The sequence below is a fragment of the Pecten maximus genome, chromosome 7 (genome assembly GCF_902652985.1).
Source record: "Pecten maximus chromosome 7, xPecMax1.1, whole genome shotgun sequence".
Lineage (NCBI taxonomy): Eukaryota > Metazoa > Mollusca > Bivalvia > Pectinida > Pectinidae > Pecten > Pecten maximus.
The window spans coordinates 45,703,171-45,727,131 of NC_047021.1; the positions used below are offsets into that span (position 1 = coordinate 45,703,171).

The 23,961-nt window shown below is 36.4% G+C and overlaps 1 protein-coding gene across 2 annotated transcripts in view; it reads left to right on the forward strand.

Annotated features, from left to right (window-relative positions):
* Window positions 1–9,368: 9,368 nt before the first annotated feature.
* LOC117330979 (receptor-type tyrosine-protein phosphatase epsilon-like) overlaps window positions 9,369–23,961 on the forward strand; it is a 34,239-nt gene continuing 19,646 nt past the window's right edge. Inside the window, exons 1-10 of one of the 2 annotated variants that reach the window (XM_033889575.1) lie at window positions 9,369–9,465; window positions 10,006–10,212; window positions 13,651–13,896; window positions 14,705–14,803; window positions 16,077–16,172; window positions 17,499–17,594; window positions 20,158–20,250; window positions 20,659–20,754; window positions 21,032–21,127; window positions 21,760–21,855. In XM_033889575.1, coding sequence (XP_033745466.1) covers window positions 9,387–9,465; window positions 10,006–10,212; window positions 13,651–13,896; window positions 14,705–14,803; window positions 16,077–16,172; window positions 17,499–17,594; window positions 20,158–20,250; window positions 20,659–20,754; window positions 21,032–21,127; window positions 21,760–21,855 — 1,204 coding nt within the window. In that variant the 5' untranslated portion in view covers window positions 9,369–9,386. The remainder of the gene's footprint in view (window positions 9,466–10,005; window positions 10,213–13,650; window positions 13,897–14,704; window positions 14,804–16,076; window positions 16,173–17,498; window positions 17,595–20,157; window positions 20,251–20,658; window positions 20,755–21,031; window positions 21,128–21,759; window positions 21,856–23,961) is intronic. The other variant, XM_033889576.1, reaches the window with a different exon arrangement.

Genomic DNA, 23,961 nt, shown 5'->3' on the forward strand with positions numbered 1-23,961 from the left:
ACATATAGATATACATCTATGGACCGTGTAACAGCACTGTTAAAATGCGAAACGTTTAGTTTTATAAATAAATAGTTGGATGCATCTGACGATATTTTCTTTGTAGTTTTCGGTTAATTTTATAAAACACTGGTTCCTTATAGCCGTATAGTTGGGACAGAGCTGAAGGAAATGGTCAGTAGTTTCATGTGCCTGTCTACAGGAACAATAAAGACTTTCAACTAAGTTTCGACTATAAGGGTGGGCATCCTAAGTCTAGCATGATGATACCTGATCAATTCGTTTTCCAAAATAGTAATGAGGAGGTATTATGGGGGAGTGTCTGTGTAGGTATTTTTTAGATTACTTATAGAAGGGATATTCTTGATATCCGGGAGTAAAGTGTTCCACAAGTCAGTAGATGGGGGAAGGAATGGTTTCTTATACAAGTTTATTCATCAGCACGTATGTTATACAGATGAGAGTCGTTTCTGCGTTGTGGAAGATGGTTCTTGTCGCTTTTAGCTGAATTCTCTCGAAAGAGTCAGGCTGATAGTCAATGTATCCCAGATGATATCACCATATTCAAACAGAGGTCTGACATACGGACAGAACAAAGTCTGAAGACATTTCGTGTCTAATTTAAATTCATCCTAGTTCATCCGAACTATGAAGAGAGATTCAGTTTTGTGAGGGTTAAACTTAACCAACCATTGAACAGACCAGTCATAGATTTTTCGAAGACTATCATTCAACAAGTTAGCACATTGATTTGGGGTATCTACAATAGAGTAAAGGGAAGTGTCATCAGCAAATAATGTATTACAGCGTTAATATCGTCAACTCACTATATAAATAGATATTAACCAACTTTGACTAAAAGATTAATTATAAAACATGATTAACCGTGAATGCTACCCATGGACTGTTGCCCGGTCGCGTGATTTACCGTGAGTTTCCTTTCCTTCTGAAAAACTTTCTTCTTCCTAATGTCTCACTTGACTATGCCTCACTTTTGGTCTTCAGTTGAGCGTTTACCCCTATGAAGGAGGCTTTGTGTTCTGCCCCCTGGTCGAAACATACCAGAGTCTTTAAAAATGGTAGTTGCTACTCCTGCTTAGCGCTCAGTATTTTGGGAGTTGGACGACTAGTTTGCTCGTTTAATGTGACCGGGCGGGGTGTTCTGCTTGGTGTCTTCAACATTATTCTTCCGTGAGGTAGCACTATAAATCGGCAAAAGTTCCGGACTATCACAAGGAGACTTAACACGAACATATCACAGCCTCCCAAAACACACATACGCATGCATATCATAGACTCGGGAGATAATGTAGTTAACATGGTCAGACCAGCTACCGTTGAAAGAAAAGAAGATTTCGAGATGCTGATGGAAAGATACAGTATTTATTGGTACTTGATTAATATGAATATTAGGGCGAATTGGTTGGTTTCTTTTTCTACTTATGGTAATGGATTTGGCTTTAGTTGGATTAAAAACTACAAGCCACTTACGTAACGATGCATTGATTCTTTCTAAGTCTGATTCTAATATTCTATGTGTCGTTGGGGCGTAAGAATCTTACCTGCTGCACCCAATGCATGATCGTAAGAGGCGACTAAAGGGCCTGTTTCCAGTAATGTTAATTCTCCATAGGAGCCTGCCCCCGTATAATTTCTTATCTAGCTCAACTACAGTTTTTTTCTTTTCCGAAGAATAATTTTACACCTTTCCAACACCCAGATTTCATAATGTCAGTGAAAATGAATTTTTATAAAGTTGTCATTTTGAGCATCAAAGACATAAGGTCTTAAATAAAAGACGGTTATCTCGAAATTGTAATTCGCAACATAGTATAAATTTCTTTTGATAAATATTTCCAAAACATCGTGTTTATTCATAAAACATAAAACAAAAATTTTCTCGGATGAAAATGCACTTGCAGAGACACAATTATGAAGAAAAATGCCATAAAATTGCAATTTTCTCCCGTTATATAGTTTTGGATGCAAATTTCCATCACAAAATCGGATAGAGCTTTACTTGTTTCATATGTGTACCAAAAATCAGCTAATTCTATGTAGTGGAACGTTCTCATATCGCCGTTTGAATGTGGTTGGAATGTAACAGAGCGCAGGATTAATTAAATTTAAATCACTGCCTCCGCTAGGGATCGAACCCGGGACCTCTGGCTTACTAGTCTTACGCTCAACCGATCGAGCTAAAGAGACGATCTCATATAGTGGAATATAAGACTCTTTCATATGTGTATATGTAATATACATACATAATGAAAGAGTCTTTTTCTCTTATAACATTACCGAATTTCTGGCGAAAGTGTCCCTCAGTCATCCATTTTCTTCATTTTTTAAATTTCTTTATTTGACGTTTTTACTAAAAATGCTTGTAATATTCTAAAAGATCATACCCTATTTTGGCAAACTAAGTTTGCACACAAATTTCATTCATTTTGTGGTTAAGTGATGAACGAATGAACAATTCGCCGATAAAAATTACCGTAACTTGACCGACTTTTACGTGGCCGTGATCAAATTGTCAACATCCGAGAAAAAGAAGTTCTATCAACAATACTGAAAGCCAACGCTGCAATGAGTTTTCCAGTTCAAGGATATATTGAGAGTGATGTCGATTTCGATCGCCATGACGCGGCGATGTTTCGTGGCTGGTAATTTTGAATTCACTGTGATTTTGGCAACTTCGTGTGTGAACCAGCGAACAGTGACTCTATACGAGTATTCGATCTTTTCTGTGACATAGGATTATATGTGTTTAACCGGTTGTCTTGATGGAATGACGAAGTAAGGTCAGTCGATAACGATGATCATATTGAAAGGCTAGGATGACAGTTAGTTTTCATGGTTACTCTACACAAATATAGACTCTGAGTTACAATTAGAATAAATGTTTTTATATGAACATCGAGGGGTGTCATTTTTACCGAATGTGCGTTCATTTAAGAGCCAATTCCCAACTTCCAAACACAGGTTACTGAGTAGGCCTAACAGTTACTGACAGTACAGTAGATTAAACAAATTCCAGCCCCCCCCCCCCCCCCCCCCCCCCCCCTGCTGACGCAAACGGAACCATTTCATAGGTTGTGATGTTTGACATTTTCTTTTTTATATTTTTTTTATGTATGGCTTTTATTTTACTTCCTGTCATTGCCAGGTGATTGTGTGTGTTTACATGTTTTTAATGACAAATGACAAATCTGTCGGGTAGGCAAGTCTGTACTGTACTGTAACTGTTACAACAGGCCTGTAAGCTTAGTCTACAGTAACAGAGTTATATATTCGCTCAGATGAAATGTCTAATTGTTTAACCGTGTAGCCCTATTGCTTTACTGCTGATATGATATATATTTATCTAAGAATGTATGTATTTTTATAGTGAAGTCCAACCTTTCAAAACCGACGATATTGTCGGATGTAAACACAAGCAGACGACGTTGTGAGAGTTGTCCCCCTTGAACGCAGATTACTCCGCGCGCGTGAAATGCTATGCAAGATAGATTTATCTTACATAGCTATCTTACATGGGCAAACTCTATCCAACATGGCGAGATATGAGAGAATAATCCATCCCACAATAACACGACAGGTGTACGCACCTGACGCAACCGGAAGCATACGCTTAGAGCCTGAGATTCAAGAACACCTACTAACCCAGGCGTAATCATAAACGTTACAACTGAACTATGCACATTACAGATCTGACAAAGTAGCAAGTGCGTAACGCTTATACAAACAATGACAATTTCTCATGTACATGGATATTCTTAAAAAATGATGCTACCAACACAATATAAATGGAGCCATATAAAAAAACCTGCCTCTTCATTTGACGAAGAGGGCTCGACTCCCGGGGAGACAACCCGTACAATATTACAGCGCATATAAATGCTACAATAATAAAATAAACAATATTTACTAACATGTACTGGCACCGTATACTAACTACAATGTTTAATATAAAAGGCTAAATGCATAACGCCTATCAGTTCAACCAAAACGTTTATCCACACAGAATAATTAATAACAAAGTGGCGGGAAATTCAATTTCTGGACAATCTTTACCAATAATTTAATGATTTCAATTAATTTATAAAGGAAATAATTGACGCTCAACATATCCAAATATTACTTCATACAATACAATATACATTAAAGTTAGAAATTATGAAATACTCACAGTGATGTAGATTGGTACAACACGGATGCGCTAAATATATAGACGCAACATATACACGTCCACTCACAACGGTGCCTAGTACGGGAGTGACGCTACCCTAAAACGCGCGGGTGCGCATTGACCCATGGTCACTCTACTATAAAAATAACTCTGACCTCTGACTTGTCAAACAGCTTTACATATATATATATATAAATAGCATACAGTACATCTGCGTACACATATACATATGATAAATACAGAGCCTGTACATACACAGTAGTACAAAAATAGATAAATCTAAATAATACCCAAATGTCGTTAAATAATGACACTGTTACAGTAAATTGAAAGAAAGGGGGAAATGAGTAACAACCTTGTCTGAAACCCTATTATATAGCTTATTATATACACAATTTTATATTGAATATCAGAGCGGATATTTTCATGACAGTTTTATGATATCTAACGACTAAATAAACAGTATCGATATAAAGATTTACACTGAGGACACCCTGATACATGAATACTGCTCTATCTCAAGTTGTCCTCTTTTGAATTTTCTGATCGTGTGGCCTTGTACATTTATCCGTATCTTCTTGTCTTTGTCTATACCTTTACGGAATCATTGACTCGACGCTAGCTATTCTTGTCTCACTTTCCTTGTTTTATTGTCCCATCTCCAAAGCGTTGTGGCTCTGTCAGGGTTGGGACCCTGACTTGTCTCACTTTCTTTGTGCCTGCCGACCACGCCACATCGAATAGATAGATTATCCATATGAAATACTTTATTTTGTTCTAAGTAATCAATCAATTCTGCGCTTCTTGGAGGTATTGAATGTGATTTATTATATTGTCTTGTTATTTTGTGTAATTGGTTGTTCGTTATTTATCACACATTTTAGCATAATTGTACCAAACTACTATGTATTAGCTGTTTACAGCAATCATCGGTGGCTTGCTATTTTGTTACTTTATCGACGCTTCATAAACCAATCGTTATTGTTTCAAGATGTAGGGTAAATGTGTTGGAGAAGGCTGTCAACTATACTTCAAGAAACATAGTGGCAATAAGAACAGAAGTGCACGCAATGTAAATAGTCCACAATATAAATGGTTCCTAGATACGCTGGTGCAACAAGAATTGATGTCAGCAAAGGAACAAGCACTTATTTGCCAGAAGTGCTACATGAAGTATCTTCGAACAAAAATCAGCCTGAACCTGAACCCGAGCAGAACCAGGAAATAGAGGAAGAAGACGACTCCCCGTCCCATATCCTACCGTTGCTGACCCTTCATGATCTTTTGAATGGATCATCTTCACACACAAAATGCTGTCTCTGTCTTGTTACCTTTGCAATAAATGGAACAAAATCATCAGTCTTACCAAAACGTGCAAGACATCACCTGATCTATTCACACAAACTGTGGTGTCCCACCTCATCCCGCGTCTGCTCCATTCACCTTATTGGTAACGACTTAGATCCGTCTACAGAGGTTGTCCTTGATGGTAGAGGTTTCTTGGAATCTCAGTTACCATCAAAATCGTCCGAAATCATTAATGACCTCCTAGAGGTGTCGCACGTCCTTTCACAGAACCAGTCTGCGCTTGCAATAAGCTTTTCTTCTCTTGATGACTCGGCATGCATGGCCTGGACAGGTTGGTCCAAAGATCAGTTCCTCGAAATCCACTCGCACTGTTCCCCATATCTTTCATCTGGCATATATACCAAGACTACACACGATGCTCTATTACTGTTCTGGGTAAAACTGAAAACCAACATTTCCTGGAGTCAGTGTTCTTCTCTTTTTGGAATTTCCAAGTCAAGTGTGTCCAAAACTTTCCACTCCATAGTACAGGCATTAGACACATCGATAGTTCCACAATTTCTAGGTCCGGATCACTTGACAAGAGAACAGTTGCTCGGGCACAATACTGTCTTTTCGGAAGCATTTTTTGGAGATAAAGCCACTGCCATATTAGATGGAACCTATATTTATATCCAGAAAAGCTCCAACCACAAGCTCCAGATAATGTCCTACTGTGGCCAGAAGAAGAGAAACTATCTCAAATTCACGAGCATCGCCTTACCAGATGGCTACATTCTTGACACAGTAGGATCATTCACTGGCAGCGAAAATGATGCTACAATTACAAAAAGTCATGGACAAGCTAGTTCTTTGGCTACAACCAGATGACAATGTTGTCGTTGACCGAGGTTTTAGAGATGTCCTACCAGTTCTCGAAGCCTCTGGCCTTAATGCTAGCATGCCCTCATACCTGAAACCCGGTCAAAGTCAACATTCTGACGTCCAAGCAAATCTTGACAGAACTATCACCAAATCGAGGTGGATTGTGGAATCCTATCATGGTCGTCTGAAACACTGGACGTTCTTCCGAACGCAATTGGTGTCTAACAGCTTTATCAATGTCTTCGAACCGTCACAGCCTGTCTGAATGGTATTAGAGGACCGATCTACCAGAGATCTCCAGAGAGAGATGTCAAAGATAGGCTAATGGCTGAACGTATGAAGGACCGTTTGACAACACCGAATGGTTTAGCTCAGAGAGTCAAGTCAGATCCGGATCTATCTAGACGGGCAAGGTCCGAGTTTGTCAAGATGGATGCATCTTCCGTACTGTTTCCCCGTCTCGATCTCGATTACTTGAGAACCATTACATGTGGAACGTATCAGATATCTCTGGCTCCTGGTTACATCGCCGAACATTTAAGTTATGACGGAGACTATGAGGTGTGGCTTTACCAGCACTCCCCAGACCTTCTACGATGTCAAATACATTCTCGACACAAAAGCCAAACGAAATATAACGTTTGGATACGGTTCACCGTTTCACCCGATGATGAGGCACCAATAAAGGACTACTACTGCCAGTGCCCAGTTGGAGAGAGGACGATGGGAATGTGTGCGCACATCTCCAGTATCTTGTACTACCTTGGGTATTACAGGGCGCTGGAAAACCATAGACCATTACAACCACAGGTGAAGAAATTCCGACAAAACTTGAAATAGTTTTCCATGCGGCAACGGAGTGCATATGTCGAAAGTATGTTTGGGGCTCGATATGAAAGATCCCCGTTACCATGTGACTAACCAAACTTATAAATATAGGTATTATACAATCGCCCGTAGCTATGAACACTCCCGTAAATGCGAAAACCAACAAAATCATAAGGAACACGTTTTGTTTGTTGTTCTGTCTATTTGTCAGCCAATGTCTTCAACCACGGGTACTTGTGAAGTAGCCATCTTGGATTTTTTTTTATGAAAAAGTGTTTCTCTCACTTTTTTTCATATCTGTGTACATATTCTCAACATACCGAGCAAATACTCTCGTGTTTTTGTTAATTATCTAGAGAAAGTCGAAAATCGGCAATTCAACCATAGGCTAATTCAACCCAAGATTTGAAAATGTTCCACCACTTACATGTTGATGATTTTTCCTCTCATCAATAGCATATTACGTACTGTTTAATAGGATAAAAATTGGGTTTGCATCCATCGCCCATAAAAAGGTTGTGTTCTCTAAAAAAACACAGTTTTTGTGTCTAAAATGTTATCATCGAAAATGGCATTTTTGAGATTGTTTCTTCCATAAAACAGCCAAATGGCGCGATGGAAACATGATTTTTTGTCATAATCATGCCATGAATGTATTCGTTACGGTGACCATCATTTGATTAGATTTTCATTAATATTTTACATAACATGCACATTTTATCAACACTTAGACAGCTTCTGAAAGGTACAACTTTGAGGAGCCATAAAAACAAACCAGGTGACCTAAATCTTTATACTTTACAGATTTGTGACCACAACGGCATGGGCAATGCACCACCAACAGGTAATTTGAATCAGAGAAGGGGCCATTTTGGAAACAGGCCCTTTGAGATCTTATATTAGCCGACTAAATTTGAGATATTATATTTTCTCTTCTTTCTTACCAACTTTCTTCTTCCTCAAGTCTCCTTTGACAATGCCTCACTTTTGGCCTTTAGTTGAGCGCTTGCCCCTGTGAGGAAGGTTTTCGGTTCTGTCCCCTGGCCGAGACATCCCAGTCTTTAAAAATGGTAGTTGCTATTCCTGCTTAGCTGTTAATAGGACGTTAAGCAAAATAAACCAAACCAAAGTTGACACGAAGACATTGTCATAAATAGACGTCATAACGACATGATCATAAATAGACGTCATAACGACATGATTATAAATAGACGTCATAACGACATGATCATAAATTGACGTCATAAAGACACGGTCATATATAATTGACTAAAAGACATGGTCGAAAAAAGAGGATAAAAACACATGGTCATAAATAGACGTCACAAAGACATGGTCACAAATTGACGACACAAAGACATGGTTTCTCTTTCTCTCTAAAATTATGTAAATATGCTATCTTGCAAAATGTATGTTATTCAATTTTCTATGGAATGATCTAATTATAAGTTTGATAACGTATGTTTAATTTCCTTGTATATTCAAAGATACAAATATAATATCATTAATGTGTAAATTTACCAAACTTCACTACAGAGAAATTGAAAATGTTTGAGCTCAGAGGTACACTCTATACGGAAAGTACTCTATAATAGGTATAATGTTGCAGTGTGTCGAATAACAGCCTGTCATATATTATACAAGCTATTCAGAATGTAAATAGCGAACAATGGGTCCCTGTGTCACATACTCAATGCAGGAAAAAAATGAAGAAAAATATAACAGATCCTGTCGCTAAAATGATAACATGTATGCATAATTGGAGTTCAATCACCTTTGGCAAAACACTTTACCCTAATTGCTCTGGCATGTTACGGGTCTCCCGTATGTTGATTAGTCGGGAAGTCACCAATTAGCAAAAAGAGAGCCCTACTCAAATTGACCCAGACTGTTCACGACATTGCTTTTCAGTAAAACTTAATATCATACTGTAAATGTTGAATATCGTTAGATTTATGCGCTCCTAATACTGCCATCACTTCGTCAGAGGGGAATGCTAATTACATTTGTGTACCTGTGGATCGAAATATAGTAGAATGCAACCCCAGTACACACGCATTAAATATTTAACAGAGCGGTACATACAAAACAGCCTATTATAAGGTTTACATAGTTGTTCAGTTGAAGGCAGTGTTCCAGAACTTAAATAACATACACTAAACTTCCTTGTTGATGTGGAGTCGCCATTAAACTCATAATGGCGACGAGAAATATTGTTGTAGAAAGATGTTTGATCCTGATCTTGCTCTACATATTTAATACTGTGATATCTGAAAGTAAATATTTAATATACAAATTGAAACTAGTTAAAACAAAAAAACACATGTATATATGTTGATTGTAACACAACTAAATGTTTGGTAGATTAGGTTACTTCCTGATTGGAGATTTCAGTAATTATGGGCGACATTCTATTTGTCTGTCATCCAAATTGTATTCATAGCGACAGTATACTACCAGTTGATAACAGTTAAACATTTAACTGAATAATATGAGAACCACATTATCTTGTGCTAGATTTTATATGCATTTTAAACGACTCATGAACTGATGCAGCGGGTGGCTATGTTTATTAAGCTACCAAATCAAGGATATCGGCAATATAATTAGAAGGGAACTAGTAGAAATGGACAGAAAACAAATATCATATTATAATTTTGGTTAAGAAAAATAAGGAAGCTAAATTCTTTATCACATCGCCAAGTCATGGAAAAGTTATATAATAAGATATGTCAAAACCAACGATCGTTTTTGATTCTAGAGAAAACGCGATTTCATCAGTCGTATTGTATCAACTAACTTTCCATTTGTTGCAGATAACGTTGCCGTGAATAAAACAACAGAACAAAGTAGTAACCAGGGGAATCCGCAATATATAGCTAGTAAAGTTGTAGATGGATGTACAAGTACAAATTTAGGGAATTTTTGCTGTACACATACGGCACCTGGACAAGCAACGGCCTGGTGGCGTGTTGATCTGGGCGAGTTGATGACGATTACTAGTATCATAATATACTACAGAAGTGAGTATAATGTCTCCATCAAAAATAATGATTAATAAGATTTATTTCCTTCGATGTAGAGAAGCCTTATTACTAAACTCATTTAAACAATATATTATTCTATAATAATAACTTAAAAAAGAAATAGTTAAATTGTATCGCCATGACCTATGATATCATTTGCACTGTAAAATATTTTAGAAGAAAAGAAAAGAAAAATATGGTATTCCTATTAATAAGGTAAAGGGTCGAGAAATCTTCGCTTTTCAAACAATTTTCGAAAAACAGCAGAGAATGCGGATATATAACTGTAACTCAAAATAAACGAAAAACAGTAGAAGTATGAACACGAATCATCAATTTGAGATCGTTAGAAAAGTGCTAGAAGAATAGAAGTAGGTGTTCTTGGAAATTAAGCTTAAGTTAAGATCCCATCAGAGTACATGTACGTCAAATTCCCTAAATAAGTAGGATGGTGATAATTGAAACAACAGGCATATTATCAAGTACCTGACCACGTCTGGTTCATATCACACGAAGAACTCGAATATATCCAACTGCGACCACAATGCCTTTAAAACTCCCCCATTGTCTTCATTAACCATACTCAAATACTGGCTCTGTTTTCTTTTCCATTAGCAGTCGACATCTGTATCGGAAATCGTGATAATGGGAACAAATCCTTGAATATCGAATATCATGGAACACAAAAGAATTGTAGGTAGTGGAAGCTGGATTGTTACCATCTAGAAAAGAATTGTTAACAATTAGGAAGGTTAAATCATCACGCTTATCATAAATCATATAGTTATAAGCGGTCTCTGCTGCTTATGTAGTATAAGATCGGGCAAGCGGTCGATACTGTAGAGTCTAGCTAGTGTTCCTCACTTATTCAGGGTACCGCTGGTAGGGCTCTCCGCGGCCCTGATAGAAAAAGAGAGCTATGTTTTTATGTATGACATATTTTTATTATGTGTATTTATTCATTTCATTCCATACTTCTTTTAAAGACATTTTAACGCAGTAATTGTAAAATAAGTCTTTTAATAATTGATGTATATGAACGAGGATTGATTGATAAGTTGTGAGTCACACTTTTGCAAACGGTAATTAAGGGCCTCAATTGCAGTTGAATAAGGCTGATGCTCAATCAATTTGAAGCCACAATCGGGAATGGCAGCCATGGCAATGACAGACTTGTGAACAGGTAGCAATGTTCTGGTGGAATAACACACCTTAAGTGAGTTTTCCGGGGCGATTAAATTATATATTTTCCAGTAACTGCCTCAGAAGTGAAGAGATTGTAAGTTTTTCCCTTTTGAAGAAAATCTATCAACAGCTTATTGAACAGTCTTTGCCTTGTTAAGCGGAGGGAGAGGCAGGATGATTCTATTGTTTCGATTGTTGTTTGGCCTCCTGGGTAAAATAATGGACCCATATTTGATCCACAGAGGCAAATCTCGAAAGAAGGTTAAGATTAGCACGCGATAGTTTGCGTCTGGTGTGCTTCTGATTAACTGTCCCCATCGGATCCTCGGTCAGAATGGAATGTACTTTTTCTTGTAAAATGCCTACTGGCTATATATCTTTCTGTGACTCGTCTGTCAGCCATAACAATATCATAAACTTTATTGACCATTTCTGGCGTTGAAACATTGATAGGCCTTCCAGCACGGGGGTCATCCTCAATACTCGACCGCGCTTTAATTCCGCCATCCACCTTTTCACTGTAACATATGGAGGGGCATCTTTCCTTAGTGTTGCAACCATATCATGATGGATATCCTTCGTTTTTTATGCAAATACTGGATCACTGCTCTTTCACCGATATTGTCTATTTTGCAAAAGCCGCTTGCTTTGCTTACTTTAAAGTGCTACTTCGTCGATATAACTAACCAAATGAGAACAGTCCCTGGGTACACTGCCCTATACAGTCAGAGAATAGTACGACTTAAAAGAACATCCTTGAGTACCTCCTTCAATACGAGGCTCATAACATGTAAATTGTTCCTCGTAATAAGTATGATTTCAGATAGTTCTATAGGTAGGGGACGTCCAAGTCACCTGCTCTCTAGATTGAAATTTGTGATTGGTTTTAATTGTTTAATATAACTTTTTGTAACAGTTTTTTTAAGGATATCAATATTTTATATTTCGTCATGGTTCAGATGACTGATCCTCGATGTTAAAGTTTGTTTTATACTTTGTAACTATATACTTGTACTATGTAAATGTGGTATATGACACTTTGATCCAACCAATTGATTGATTGATTGATTGTGTTATTTGAAGCAAACACATGGTCACTATATATAGAAGAAACTGAAAGACATCCCAAGGTCTATTCTACGTAATCAAATAAGCTTCCCATAAGAATCAGAACGTATTCATTTTGAAATAGAATGTGTCTAACTTTGTATGGTATGGTGAAGTATGATTTTGTCTTTTTGAACTTGTTGATGATTCTTAAAGCAGGTAAAATGTGGAGTTGACCGTGATGCTCAAATTTATCTTTAGTCTGATACATTTTCAAGTAAATTCTTCCCAATTGTTTTTACTTTCACTGGAATTAGTCATAAATGTCCTATCTACACAGAACATAATTTGAAATTGAAAACATCGAGTGTACAATATGTATTTATCGGAAGAAATATATATTCATGATCCTAATTTAGAAAAAAGAATATATATTCTAACAATGTGCTATTTAGTATTTATTTAAAGAAACGTATCGTTTTCTTCGGCGAAGATAGACAAATTCCTTTCTGTTGGAAACATTATATGCTGATCCTATCATATCTTGTGTTTACATCCAACCCTGGACCTTTGTTTTTGGTGTCATACTAATCATTTGCTGGTATAACAATAAGTCCTCGATACCATATACATGTGTGTTGTGACATGCGGAGGTTTCCAACAAAAGTCTTAACTAGACTGCCTCAGGTGAGTTGGTAAACATTACTTTAAAATGACTCAAAGGTTAAATACCGTTTAATACTCAGTTTTCAATTGACAGTCAGGAAAACTATCTACTTTATATTAGATTGTAACTCAGATCATTTAATAAACAATTTACGCTTTAAAAGTTAAAGAAGATATCGGCACAAACATGTTATATTACGTAACTGTTTACTCGGCAGGTTAAAGTAAATCCCATTGACATAACAATTTAAAGACATATTCACTGAGAAAGTTGCGACAAACGTTTTGTCAATAAGTTTAAAAAAAAAGATTAGCAAACAGGAATATTTAGGCACTATTTTGTCAGAAGACAACCTGATCGATCCATAATTCAAATCATGTACAATTAAAAAAATGTTACATGAGCCTGAATTGTAACGAAGTCCGATTAAGATGTAAGATTAGGATTGATAACATTCGAAAATTTACATTTACATTTATCCTCATCCGTGCCTATTAAAGTGGTTGTCTACCTGCTGATTTTTGTTTTCTCTTCAGATGGTTTTAAGCACAGATTAGCCGGATACGAGCTTTATGTATCAAATACCACCAATACGCCGACAGACGGCGTCCCCTGTTTTCAGGACACTAGTAGTACTAAAAGTGCTGTACAGCTGGTGGTGACACACCAGTGCCCGTATGTAGGTCGGTATGTGACAGTCTACAACTACAGAAACAACCCAAAACGATACAACTGGTACAGTGATTATGCAATATTGGAGCTTTGTGAAGTTCAAGTATATGGTGAGTATGATTCTGTCTGTTAATGGCTGACATACATGATTTGATGAAGTGATGCTATGTAAAACGTATATTTTCTAAAATAAAACAGTTTTTTCCTAGTTCAAATCTGCTGTACATACACAGAAAAAAAAATATGAAACTGTCAAACGTTTTGGGAAAAATATAATTGTTTTCAGATAATGTCAGATTGTACAATTATTTAAACAGAAATGGCATTTTGACTGATTCATTAATGTTCTACATACCCATACAAGATAAATATGGGTAAAACAGTAGTTGGTTCCCCTGTTATAATACATTAAAGTTTTGTTGAATAAACGTTAAATTGTGTTGGATTTTCACTTTATTCAATATTTATCAGTATGATAATATGATAATGCCTTTCTTCGCTGAAAAATTACTATCTTAACTTATTAATTCAAGTAATCTAATCAATGATTCAAAAACATGTAGAGCTATGAGGCCATCGGATTTCCTCTTGCATAACCTGAAAGGCCCCTATAATTCCATATCATATCCGGTCATATCTGCGTCCATTATTTGTTTTCCTCCAAAAATACGAGAATTTCTATTGATAACTTGTGAACAACAATGGCATAATTGGTTTGAAAATATAGTTGTTCCTTAGCTCTACCTGATTATAGATGTTATATAATGAGGCTGGATTACGTTATACTGCGTTTCTTATATAATATGTTTATCGGGGTATTGTAGATGATGCTTAATGCGAAAACAATCTGATGGGAAAGGGAAATTGATTCGTTTGTCAATGTATGTACTAACGTGCTTTCATTTGTCTTTCAAACAGGATGTCAAGCAGGGAAATACGGCGACGGAAACTGTAACATTCTGTGTCCACCAGCGTGTTATGGTGGTAACTGTAATTCCAAAACAGGAGCCTGTTTCTGTAAGTTACCATTATATAAGCACATATACAATATCGACATTCCTGTATCACAATTGAGATAACTTGTGAACCAATTTAAACTGGGCTACTGGTGTAATTGTTTAACGGAAGGCTCAATTTAACAAACGTTTTTAAAAATGTTTTTACTTGACGTGTCCATGCATAGATGAATGTACCATTAATATTTCGCACGTAAACAAAATGTTGGCACCGCGGAGTACACAGGAAAACACAAAAAATAACTTGGATTTGACAAGTATAATATAACCCAGTTTTTTTATTTTTATTTCACCTTTGTCCGTCGGCATGCGTCCTGCGTCGTGCATCTGTCGTAAACAATTATCATTTTCGACTCTTTCTCCAAAACTGCAGAACCAAATTCAGTGAAATTTTACACAAGGCTTCTATGGCTAACGGTCAATCAAAATTGTGAATTATATGGGCCCCATTCTCAAGGTGCCTCAGGGGTGGGGCCATAGGGTTGGATCAAACACTCTTCATAGATGGAGGGGTCTTATAGTGCTTTACCACAATTGTGAAATTCATGACGCTTGAGTAAACTTTACTATAGTTTATATAAAGAAATCATATTTTTGACTATTACTTGTTTGATTTGTATTGGAATTCAGTCAAACTTGGTTAACATTATAGACATGAGATGACAGTTTAATGGTATACATTGTATTGGCCCTGACTGAGCCCCAGTGGCTAATGGGCGGGGCAAAAAAGGTTCAAATTGACTGAAAAATCTTCTTCTCAAGACCATAAGAAGGTAGAATTGAATTATCTGCATAGATGGAAGGTCTTAAGGGGCTTTACCAGCATTGCGAATTTAATGACCCTGGGGTCTTATGTTTGCTCCTGGGAAAGGGGTAAACTTAACTGTAGTTTATATTGCGAAATAACATTTTTGACTATCATTTGTTTGATTTTTATTGGAAAAATTCTACTTTTGTTAGCATTATCAGAATGGGATGACAGGTTACTGGTATGCAAATGTTGGCCAAGACTGACCCCTTTGACGGATGTGTGGGGCTAAAAAGGGTCAATTAAATGAACTGAAATATTTCGAAACTTAGGTGACCGTCAAGGCCCATTCGCCTCTTGTTTTTTTTTAAAACATTTTGTCAGAATGCCTGTTTCAACAGATATGCCGCAGAAGACATTTTTTGTGTTTTACACCGTAACGTCAACATGCAATACACAACGTCTACCACATGAACGAGCATTTCACAATGGTGAAATATATTTTAAACACTTTCGTTCCTTTCAGATTGCTCCCCAGGAAAATATGACTCCTACTGTAACTCGGTTTGTCCCTCGAATTGTAACAACAGTCTTTGCACTAAGGACGCTGGCGCCTGTTTAGGTATGAGTCAGTTAGACATTACACATGCGTGTCAATGTTGTACTTTTTAAATTAACATGAGAAAATACCACTATGTCTATGAATATGCAATTAACTCGTGTCATCATCAAATACAAGTACCATGCAAATATTTTCCATAAACACGGTGATTGTGGATCAGTCTACAATGCACAACGCAGTAGGTGAGGAATATATAACGGCACGATCTGGCAGGTTTCCGATTTTGCACAGGGGTTCATTACAAATAATATGACATATGAGATGTGTCGCACACATATAGATATATCTACAAAAGAAAGAGATGAAGGTAACTTTCTGATCTACCTGGGGCGCCATTGGGGAAGATTTTCTGAAATCACGTAACAAGTCGCCTGCTGGGTACACTTAATAGTACAAGGTTACTTCGAATTCATTATCATATTCGCTAGCCAAGGCTTCTGATTGCGTTACACCCCATTGACCCTGATATAGTCGTGTTTAAAGCGTCGCGCCCTGGAATCCCACGACATCCAATCAAATCGCGTCCTACATTCAGGCTTGGTTTTGAAGTAAACAAATATTGCGGCGCCCAGTACGGAGATACCTTGTCGAATATGCAATTGCAGTTTACCTAAAAACAGTGACGTATGATATTTGGGGAAACACTCACAGTGTTCGATGAACTAAAAGGAAGTTATGGATCACATATCTCATCAAAATGACACACGTCTCCATGTGTGTTTGTTAACATAACGATGAAGAACACGTGTAAGGCTTGTTTTGATTGTTTGAAAATGTCATGCGTATAGAGCGATAATTTCGAATAACCGCTTGAAGGCCAGAGCTGACGACTACATCGGCCGAGGGATCGTGGAGTGTAACACAATCAGAAGACTTGACTAGCGAAGATGCTACATTGTGTGCGATCCATCTCGTATATTCCTTCATTTAATACGACCTATTGTAAACTAATGCACATATATTCAACAAATAAGCTTACATATACCAGAATGTTTCATAACTGAACCACATATCACCGTTCATTTCACAACAATATTCATTGCGGCTTTAATTTTTAAAAAAATCTATACCCAGGGAAAGATATATAACGACTGTCCATTTTACCATTTTGGAACTTGTCTGTGTTGTTGAATACCTCATGACAACAGTAACTAGTAAAAGTGCTAGTAAATCTCATGATGGAAATGTACTTCTGGCTCGGTGATTTCCGTTTTACGTAAAACTAACTTCAAATTTTTATTCAAACTATTTACCTTGCTGTGTCAGTGAATAGTAAAATAATATCCGTTCAAATGATAATCATTTCGCAAAGTTTTATGTTTTCAGATTGCATTGCTGGAAAATACGGAATCAAATGTGATCAGAGCTGTCCTGCAAATTGTAAAGATAAGTTGTGTGAAAAGTCAACGGGAAACTGTATAGGTGAGTAATATCTTTCCACCTTAATTTGGTTGTCAAGAAGTGGCGCAGTGATTCTCTCGTTTTGATTGGTTGACTTACTCAAGCTGAAAGGGTGGTTATTTCAAATAACCGCTAGAGAGCCAGAGCTGAGGACTATATCGGCCGACATGTCTTGGAGTGTAATACAATCAGAAGCCCTGCCTAGCGAAGATGCTACATTGTGTGCGATCCATCTCATATATCCTATCATTGATCACCATATCCTGTACACTAAGGCACATATAGTCACCAAATACACTTACATATACAACAATGTTGAATAACTGCTACATATATCACCGTTCATTTCACAACAATATTCATTGCAGTTACTAACAAAAATTTAAAATCGATACCCGGTAAAAAAAATTACGCCGACCCATTTTACCACTTTGGATCATTTCTGTGTTGTTGAATACCTCAACACAACAGTAACTAGTGAAAGTAACAGCAAATGTCATGAAAAAAGTGTACTTCGGGCTCGATGATTTCCATTTCTCTTAAAAAATCATTCATTCTAAACGTTGTTTACTGTTATTAGTTTTCATTATGCAATATCCGAATACAAACGAGAACGTTCAGAACACGACATAAAACTTTAGCTGGTGCAGACGCAACGTGCAGACTGTTAATAATGTGACGTCATAAGAAAGATGAAGTTGCTACAATATGCATCAATGTATACTTTACATCAAAATATTAATGAGCTACAGAACAGAGTGCAGCATAAACTCCCAGGCATGAAAAAATGCTATGTAATCTAATCTTTAAATAATAAATTAACTATTAATTGTTAATTTTCGTTTTCTGTTGAAACATTAAATGACCTGGGACATCAATTCACAGGGAAGAGAAATACACAGTCCTTATATTATATTTTACAAATGTGTCATTTAAATCTTGATGTTGTGCATAGAAGTCTACAATGAATTACGAACGAGATACTGGAGTTTGTTGAAATAGGTTACCGCTACATACTTGAAATTGGAAAGAGAGCAACTCCACATACAGTATAATTGGTTATGCAATTCCTCAGACGCAACGCGTCCAATGTAAACATGCTTGTCCTGCGAGAACGTCAACGGTTTCTGTGACTTTCAGCAACATCTGTTTTTAAGGTACAATAGTTCTCTCTAAAATCGAGATGGTATTTTATAGATTAAGAATTTCATAATGACGTATATCCAATGTTCAATTTTAACAGCAATAATACTTTCATGATAATAATGAAAAATCTAAATAAAACAATAAAATACATGCAATGACTTTAGCTTCAAAATAATACTATCAGTATGACAATGAGTGTGTTTAACTCATGCTGTTGAGGAAAATAAAAAGCCGTCTAAATACCCATTAGTTTCGGGGGACATTGGGTAGAAAATACACAGTACACGTATATATGAGTCACAGGTCATAAACTACGTCAAACACGTGTTTCTTGTTTACAAACTGATGTGTACATGAATGTTTATGAAGGAAATGGCTTAAGATAAGACAAATACACACTTTACCTGTAAAAGCATTTATTTTGGTTCGATGAGGTAATATCTAGTTACAATATCTATTTTTTTCAGCAGAAGGGGCCGCGGTGGCCGAGTGGTTAAGGTGTCCCGACACTTTATCACTAGCCCTCCACCTCTGGGTTGCGAGTTCGAAACCTACGTGGGGCAGTTGCCAGGTACTGACCGTAGGTCGGTGTTTTTTCTCCAGGTACTCCGGCTTTCCTCCACCTCCAAAACCTGCGTCCTTAAATGACCCTGTCTGTTAATAAGACGTTAAACAAAAACAAACCAAACCAACCAAATTTTCAGCACGGTAACAAGTGTAACTTCGAGCAGAACCTCATTACGAACTTGTCAGTCTGTTGCGTCAACTGTCAATTTATCCCGCAGATCTTTCCATAACCAATGCATATTCCTCGTTCGATTCGATTAATACGGCCTCCTTCGCTCGCTTACATCTTTAAAACTAGTTGCCACTATTTAGAAGAATTAATATGACGTTCTCTATTTTGTCGTGTCCTCATTTTCTCGCCTTTTTACCCGTTAGCTTATCATTAACTCGGGAAGTTGTGTACGCGATTTTCGTTTTCTTCGTGAACTTATTAAAAGTCGTTTGCGGCGATGGATATTTTTCAAAATAGGCTTTGAGTGTTGTATAACTCTAAAGCTAATGTATTTTACAAGCTGGGAAAAATACAAGATTCTCGTATACTTTTTTATAGCATGAACTCATTTCAACGACGGAAAGCCCCTTTAAACGCAGCTAATGATGTACGTGTACTTTCAAACTCCCTTAGGTTCAGTTTGAATAGTTCTACAATATGATAATCAGAAAACCCGTTTTAGAAAATATTTAAGTGTGGTCTGAGGCCAAACGAGTCTTTAATAGAAGTCGAAGTCTTTGATGATATGTGTTCAATAGAATATGATTAAAATTATTACCATTATACATACAAGTTGAATTTATACATACAGGATAATACCGATTATAAAATAACACACGTTCGACGAAGTAAATAAATGTTATTATAAATATTTTCCAGATTGTGTTCCTCGGCAGTACGGCATTAGATGTGAACAGAAATGTTCTACAAATTGCCAGGACCGACTGTGTGAGGTCAACGGGAACTGTTATGGTGAGCAACAGCTTTCTAACTTACGAACATATTCGTGAAATCATAATTTGGTAAATTTTAAATATAGATTGTCATCAATGAATTAACGATTATAGTCATTAATATTGCTAAGTCAACATCATGGGTTAAAATACTTAATATTTCCTAATTCGATTAAATTCCGGTGTTTTGATTCACAAGTTGTAATATACTAGTGTTTCGTATTACTTTTTCTTTTTCTTTTCTCTACTTTTTCCTGAATATTAATAAAATGTATGTATTGTTTGTATGGTGTTAACATTTTACAACCAAGAGATACAAGGTAAGATGAAGATTCCTCCCTTGTTGTCTGTGATTGTAAACTTTATGTGTTGTTGTATTAATATGCGTTAAATTAATAATCATTTCCTTTAATTTCCCTTTTTTTAGTCTGTGTTCCTCAGAAGTACGGCCCTAAATGTGAACTTAACTGTTCTACGAATTGCCAGGATAGTCTATGTGAAAAAGACAATGGGGAATGTTATGGTGAGCAGCAATTCTATATTTTAAATGGAAACATTATGTATCTAAACATAATGGAACCCATGCAGGTCTCGCAGTCATCAGAGCAAAGGATAGTAACCAAAGCATTGGCTATCATGTCACTATTGGGCAGTCTGAGATGTTCATGTATTAAAATGACTAAGTTTGTGGTTTAGAACCTTATTTGTTGTCGTATTAAACCAATTAGGGCAATTAAGATGGTAATACTATGACATCATATAAAGTATCATTTTCTATGGAGAAACTTTATATTTTACAGACTGTATTCCTGGAAAGCACGATACTAACTGTGATCAGAACTGTTCAGGAAATTGTAAGGACCAGGTGTGTGAACGGGACACAGGATCATGTAAAGGTGAGTTACTGTTTAATATAGATAGTATACACAATACAATGTAACCTATCATAAGATATAATATTTCGTATGAATGATTGACGTATATGATGATCGAATACGCCGCTGTGAGGAAGGCTTTGGGTTCTGTCTCCTGGCCGAGACATACCAGAGTCTTTAAAAATGGTAGTTGCTGCTCCTACTAGGAGTGGGACGACTGGTTCGCCCGTTGTCAGTATAATGTGACCGGGTCGGGTGTGCTGCTGGGTGTCTTCGGCAGTATGTTTCAGTGAGGTGGCACTATTAATCGGCAAAAGTTCCAGCCTATCACAAGGAGACTTAACACGAACATACCGCAGCCTTCCAAAACACACATACGCACTCGCAACACGCATTCATGTCGCACGCACGGGAGGCCGTCCTTAAATGACCTTAGCTGTTAATAGGACGTTAAACAAAATAAACCAAACCCAGCCAAGATCGATTACGTCCCTGTTTATGTCAAAATCGCATTTCAATATTCCGGGAACACGGTATTTGTTCATTGTATCAATAAATTTGTCTTCAAAATTTTAACAATTGCGTGTTATATATTGTGCTTATAATCTGATAAAAAGTAAACTATGATCAATTATGGATTCTTATACTTTCAGAATGCGTTGCTGGAAAGTACAGTAATGCATGTGATCAGGACTGTCCTGGAAATTGTAATGAGACGTTGTGTAGAAGGGACTCAGGACACTGCATAGGTAAATAACACTGTTAAATGCCTACACCAATCGTGTGATATTCCTAGTTGTTCAGTCCGGATATACAATATAAATAGACCAAGAGTCATATTGCCTGATCTCCTTTCATTAGCTTCTGTCCTAGAATTTCATTTCTTTTATGAACCAAGATTGTATTGGTCTCAGTTGTTTGAATGTGTGAAACTAACGCCTGGTATCCCATTAAAATAATTAGCTTAAATTAACTCATATACACTGTATATATATATAATTTCTTATATAAGCAGTATTTGCTTTTTCTTTTTATTTCAGTTTTGAATCTCTTAATATTTTTCTTTACATTTTTGGTATTAATGTTTCAATATTCAGATGATAACAAAATAGATGATTGAAAAATATGTCGCAGTAAGGTCTAAAATCAGAGCATTTTGATGGCAAATCTGTACTTTCAAATTTGACATCTTATTGAAGTATTTTTTGAGTGCTTTACAATTTCAGAATTTATAATTATAGCAGAAAATTACAAATTTCTAAATAGTTTCAAACAGCGATGATATTTTTACAAGTTAGTTGGAAAAGCAGCCACTGATAGAAGAAATGGTATTTATTGATTTGTCAGAGTTCTCCTCTTGATAAATCTTGATATAATGGTTTACTAATTAAATCGTTACATATCTTGTACATAGCAAAAATTGTTACATAACTGAAAAAGCCTGGACCAATCCAGTAATATTTCAAATTCTTCTCATTCAAAATTATACTTTTAGCAATCCTATTTCGTACTTTAAGACAACCACATGTAACTTATCAAACTGTTACATGAGACTTATTGGACAACTACAGGGTGCTGTCCATGACAATAGCTGTATATGCATGCAACAATGGATGACATCACAGCTGTTTTCTAGAGTTTTTGCTTGATGTCATTTTATATTTTGAGCATTGAAGAGTTTTTATTCTATGCCGTAGAAAAATGGGAGACTATTTTGTACGTCTTTAGAAATTAATACACGTTTTTATTTCAGAGAAATAGAAAGACTTTTTTTCTAACCCCCTTACACTTATCGTTATGAAATCGTTTATTTATAAAGACGCCAGCTCTTGTTTTTGCAAAAAAAAACATCTGATACCATGTTCATGTATTAACTGCACAATACCAAATGTCATCTCAACATGACCAAAACAACACGTTGATGAAAAATGCGAAAGAAGAATATCTGGGACATAAACACTTTAAAGAATTACTTTCTTATCAGCACTATTTACTTTGCAATATTCCTTGGAATATGATAACGACATGGATATGCTGAATAAAGTAGTAATATTTGATTGGTTAAAAGCTGTAGAATGTGTCCCAGGAAAATACAGCAACACTTACGATCAGAACTGTGCTGACAATTGTAAAGACATGTTATCTTATTTTTTAAGTCCTACTATTTTCTGACTTTATCGAATCTTGTACCCAAGGACTGGTCTCATTTCTTTAGTTTATTAGCTAACCGGTTACGAGTAATCGAGAGCTAATGCTGTCACTCCGGCGTCCGCGTCCGCGTCGGCGTCCCACCCCAAAACTTTAAGTTTTGGGGATCAGTTTTTGGAAAGCTTCTAAGTCCAAAAGTATACACCTCACACCCTTCTAATATGGTTGATACATTCATTAGAGGTCTAGGAGTAATGTTATGGCAAAATCATGCAGAAAAAAATTATGATTTTCTCGCATTTTACCATTCTATGAACTTAACTTTTTTAACACCAAAATCCACTTTAAAGTTTTCAGGGTAATTCCAAAATTATGCTCGCACACCCTTCTAATTTGGTTTATGCATTCATTAGATGTCGTCCAGGAGTACTGTTACATCAAAATCATGCAAACAAAAATTGTGATTTTTTTGGCATTTTACCATTTAGTGGACTTATTTTTTTTGGCCCAAAAACCCTCTTTTAAGATTTTTGGGGTAAGTTTTGGATAGCTTGTAAGTCCTTACCCTTCTTATTTTGTTTATACATCCATTAGAGGTCTAGGATATTAATATGTGACGTACAATTTCAAAATGACATGCTTATACATACATAAAAAATGAATGCATAGTATGATTGTTGCCGCCGGTGAGCTTTCGCAATCATTGA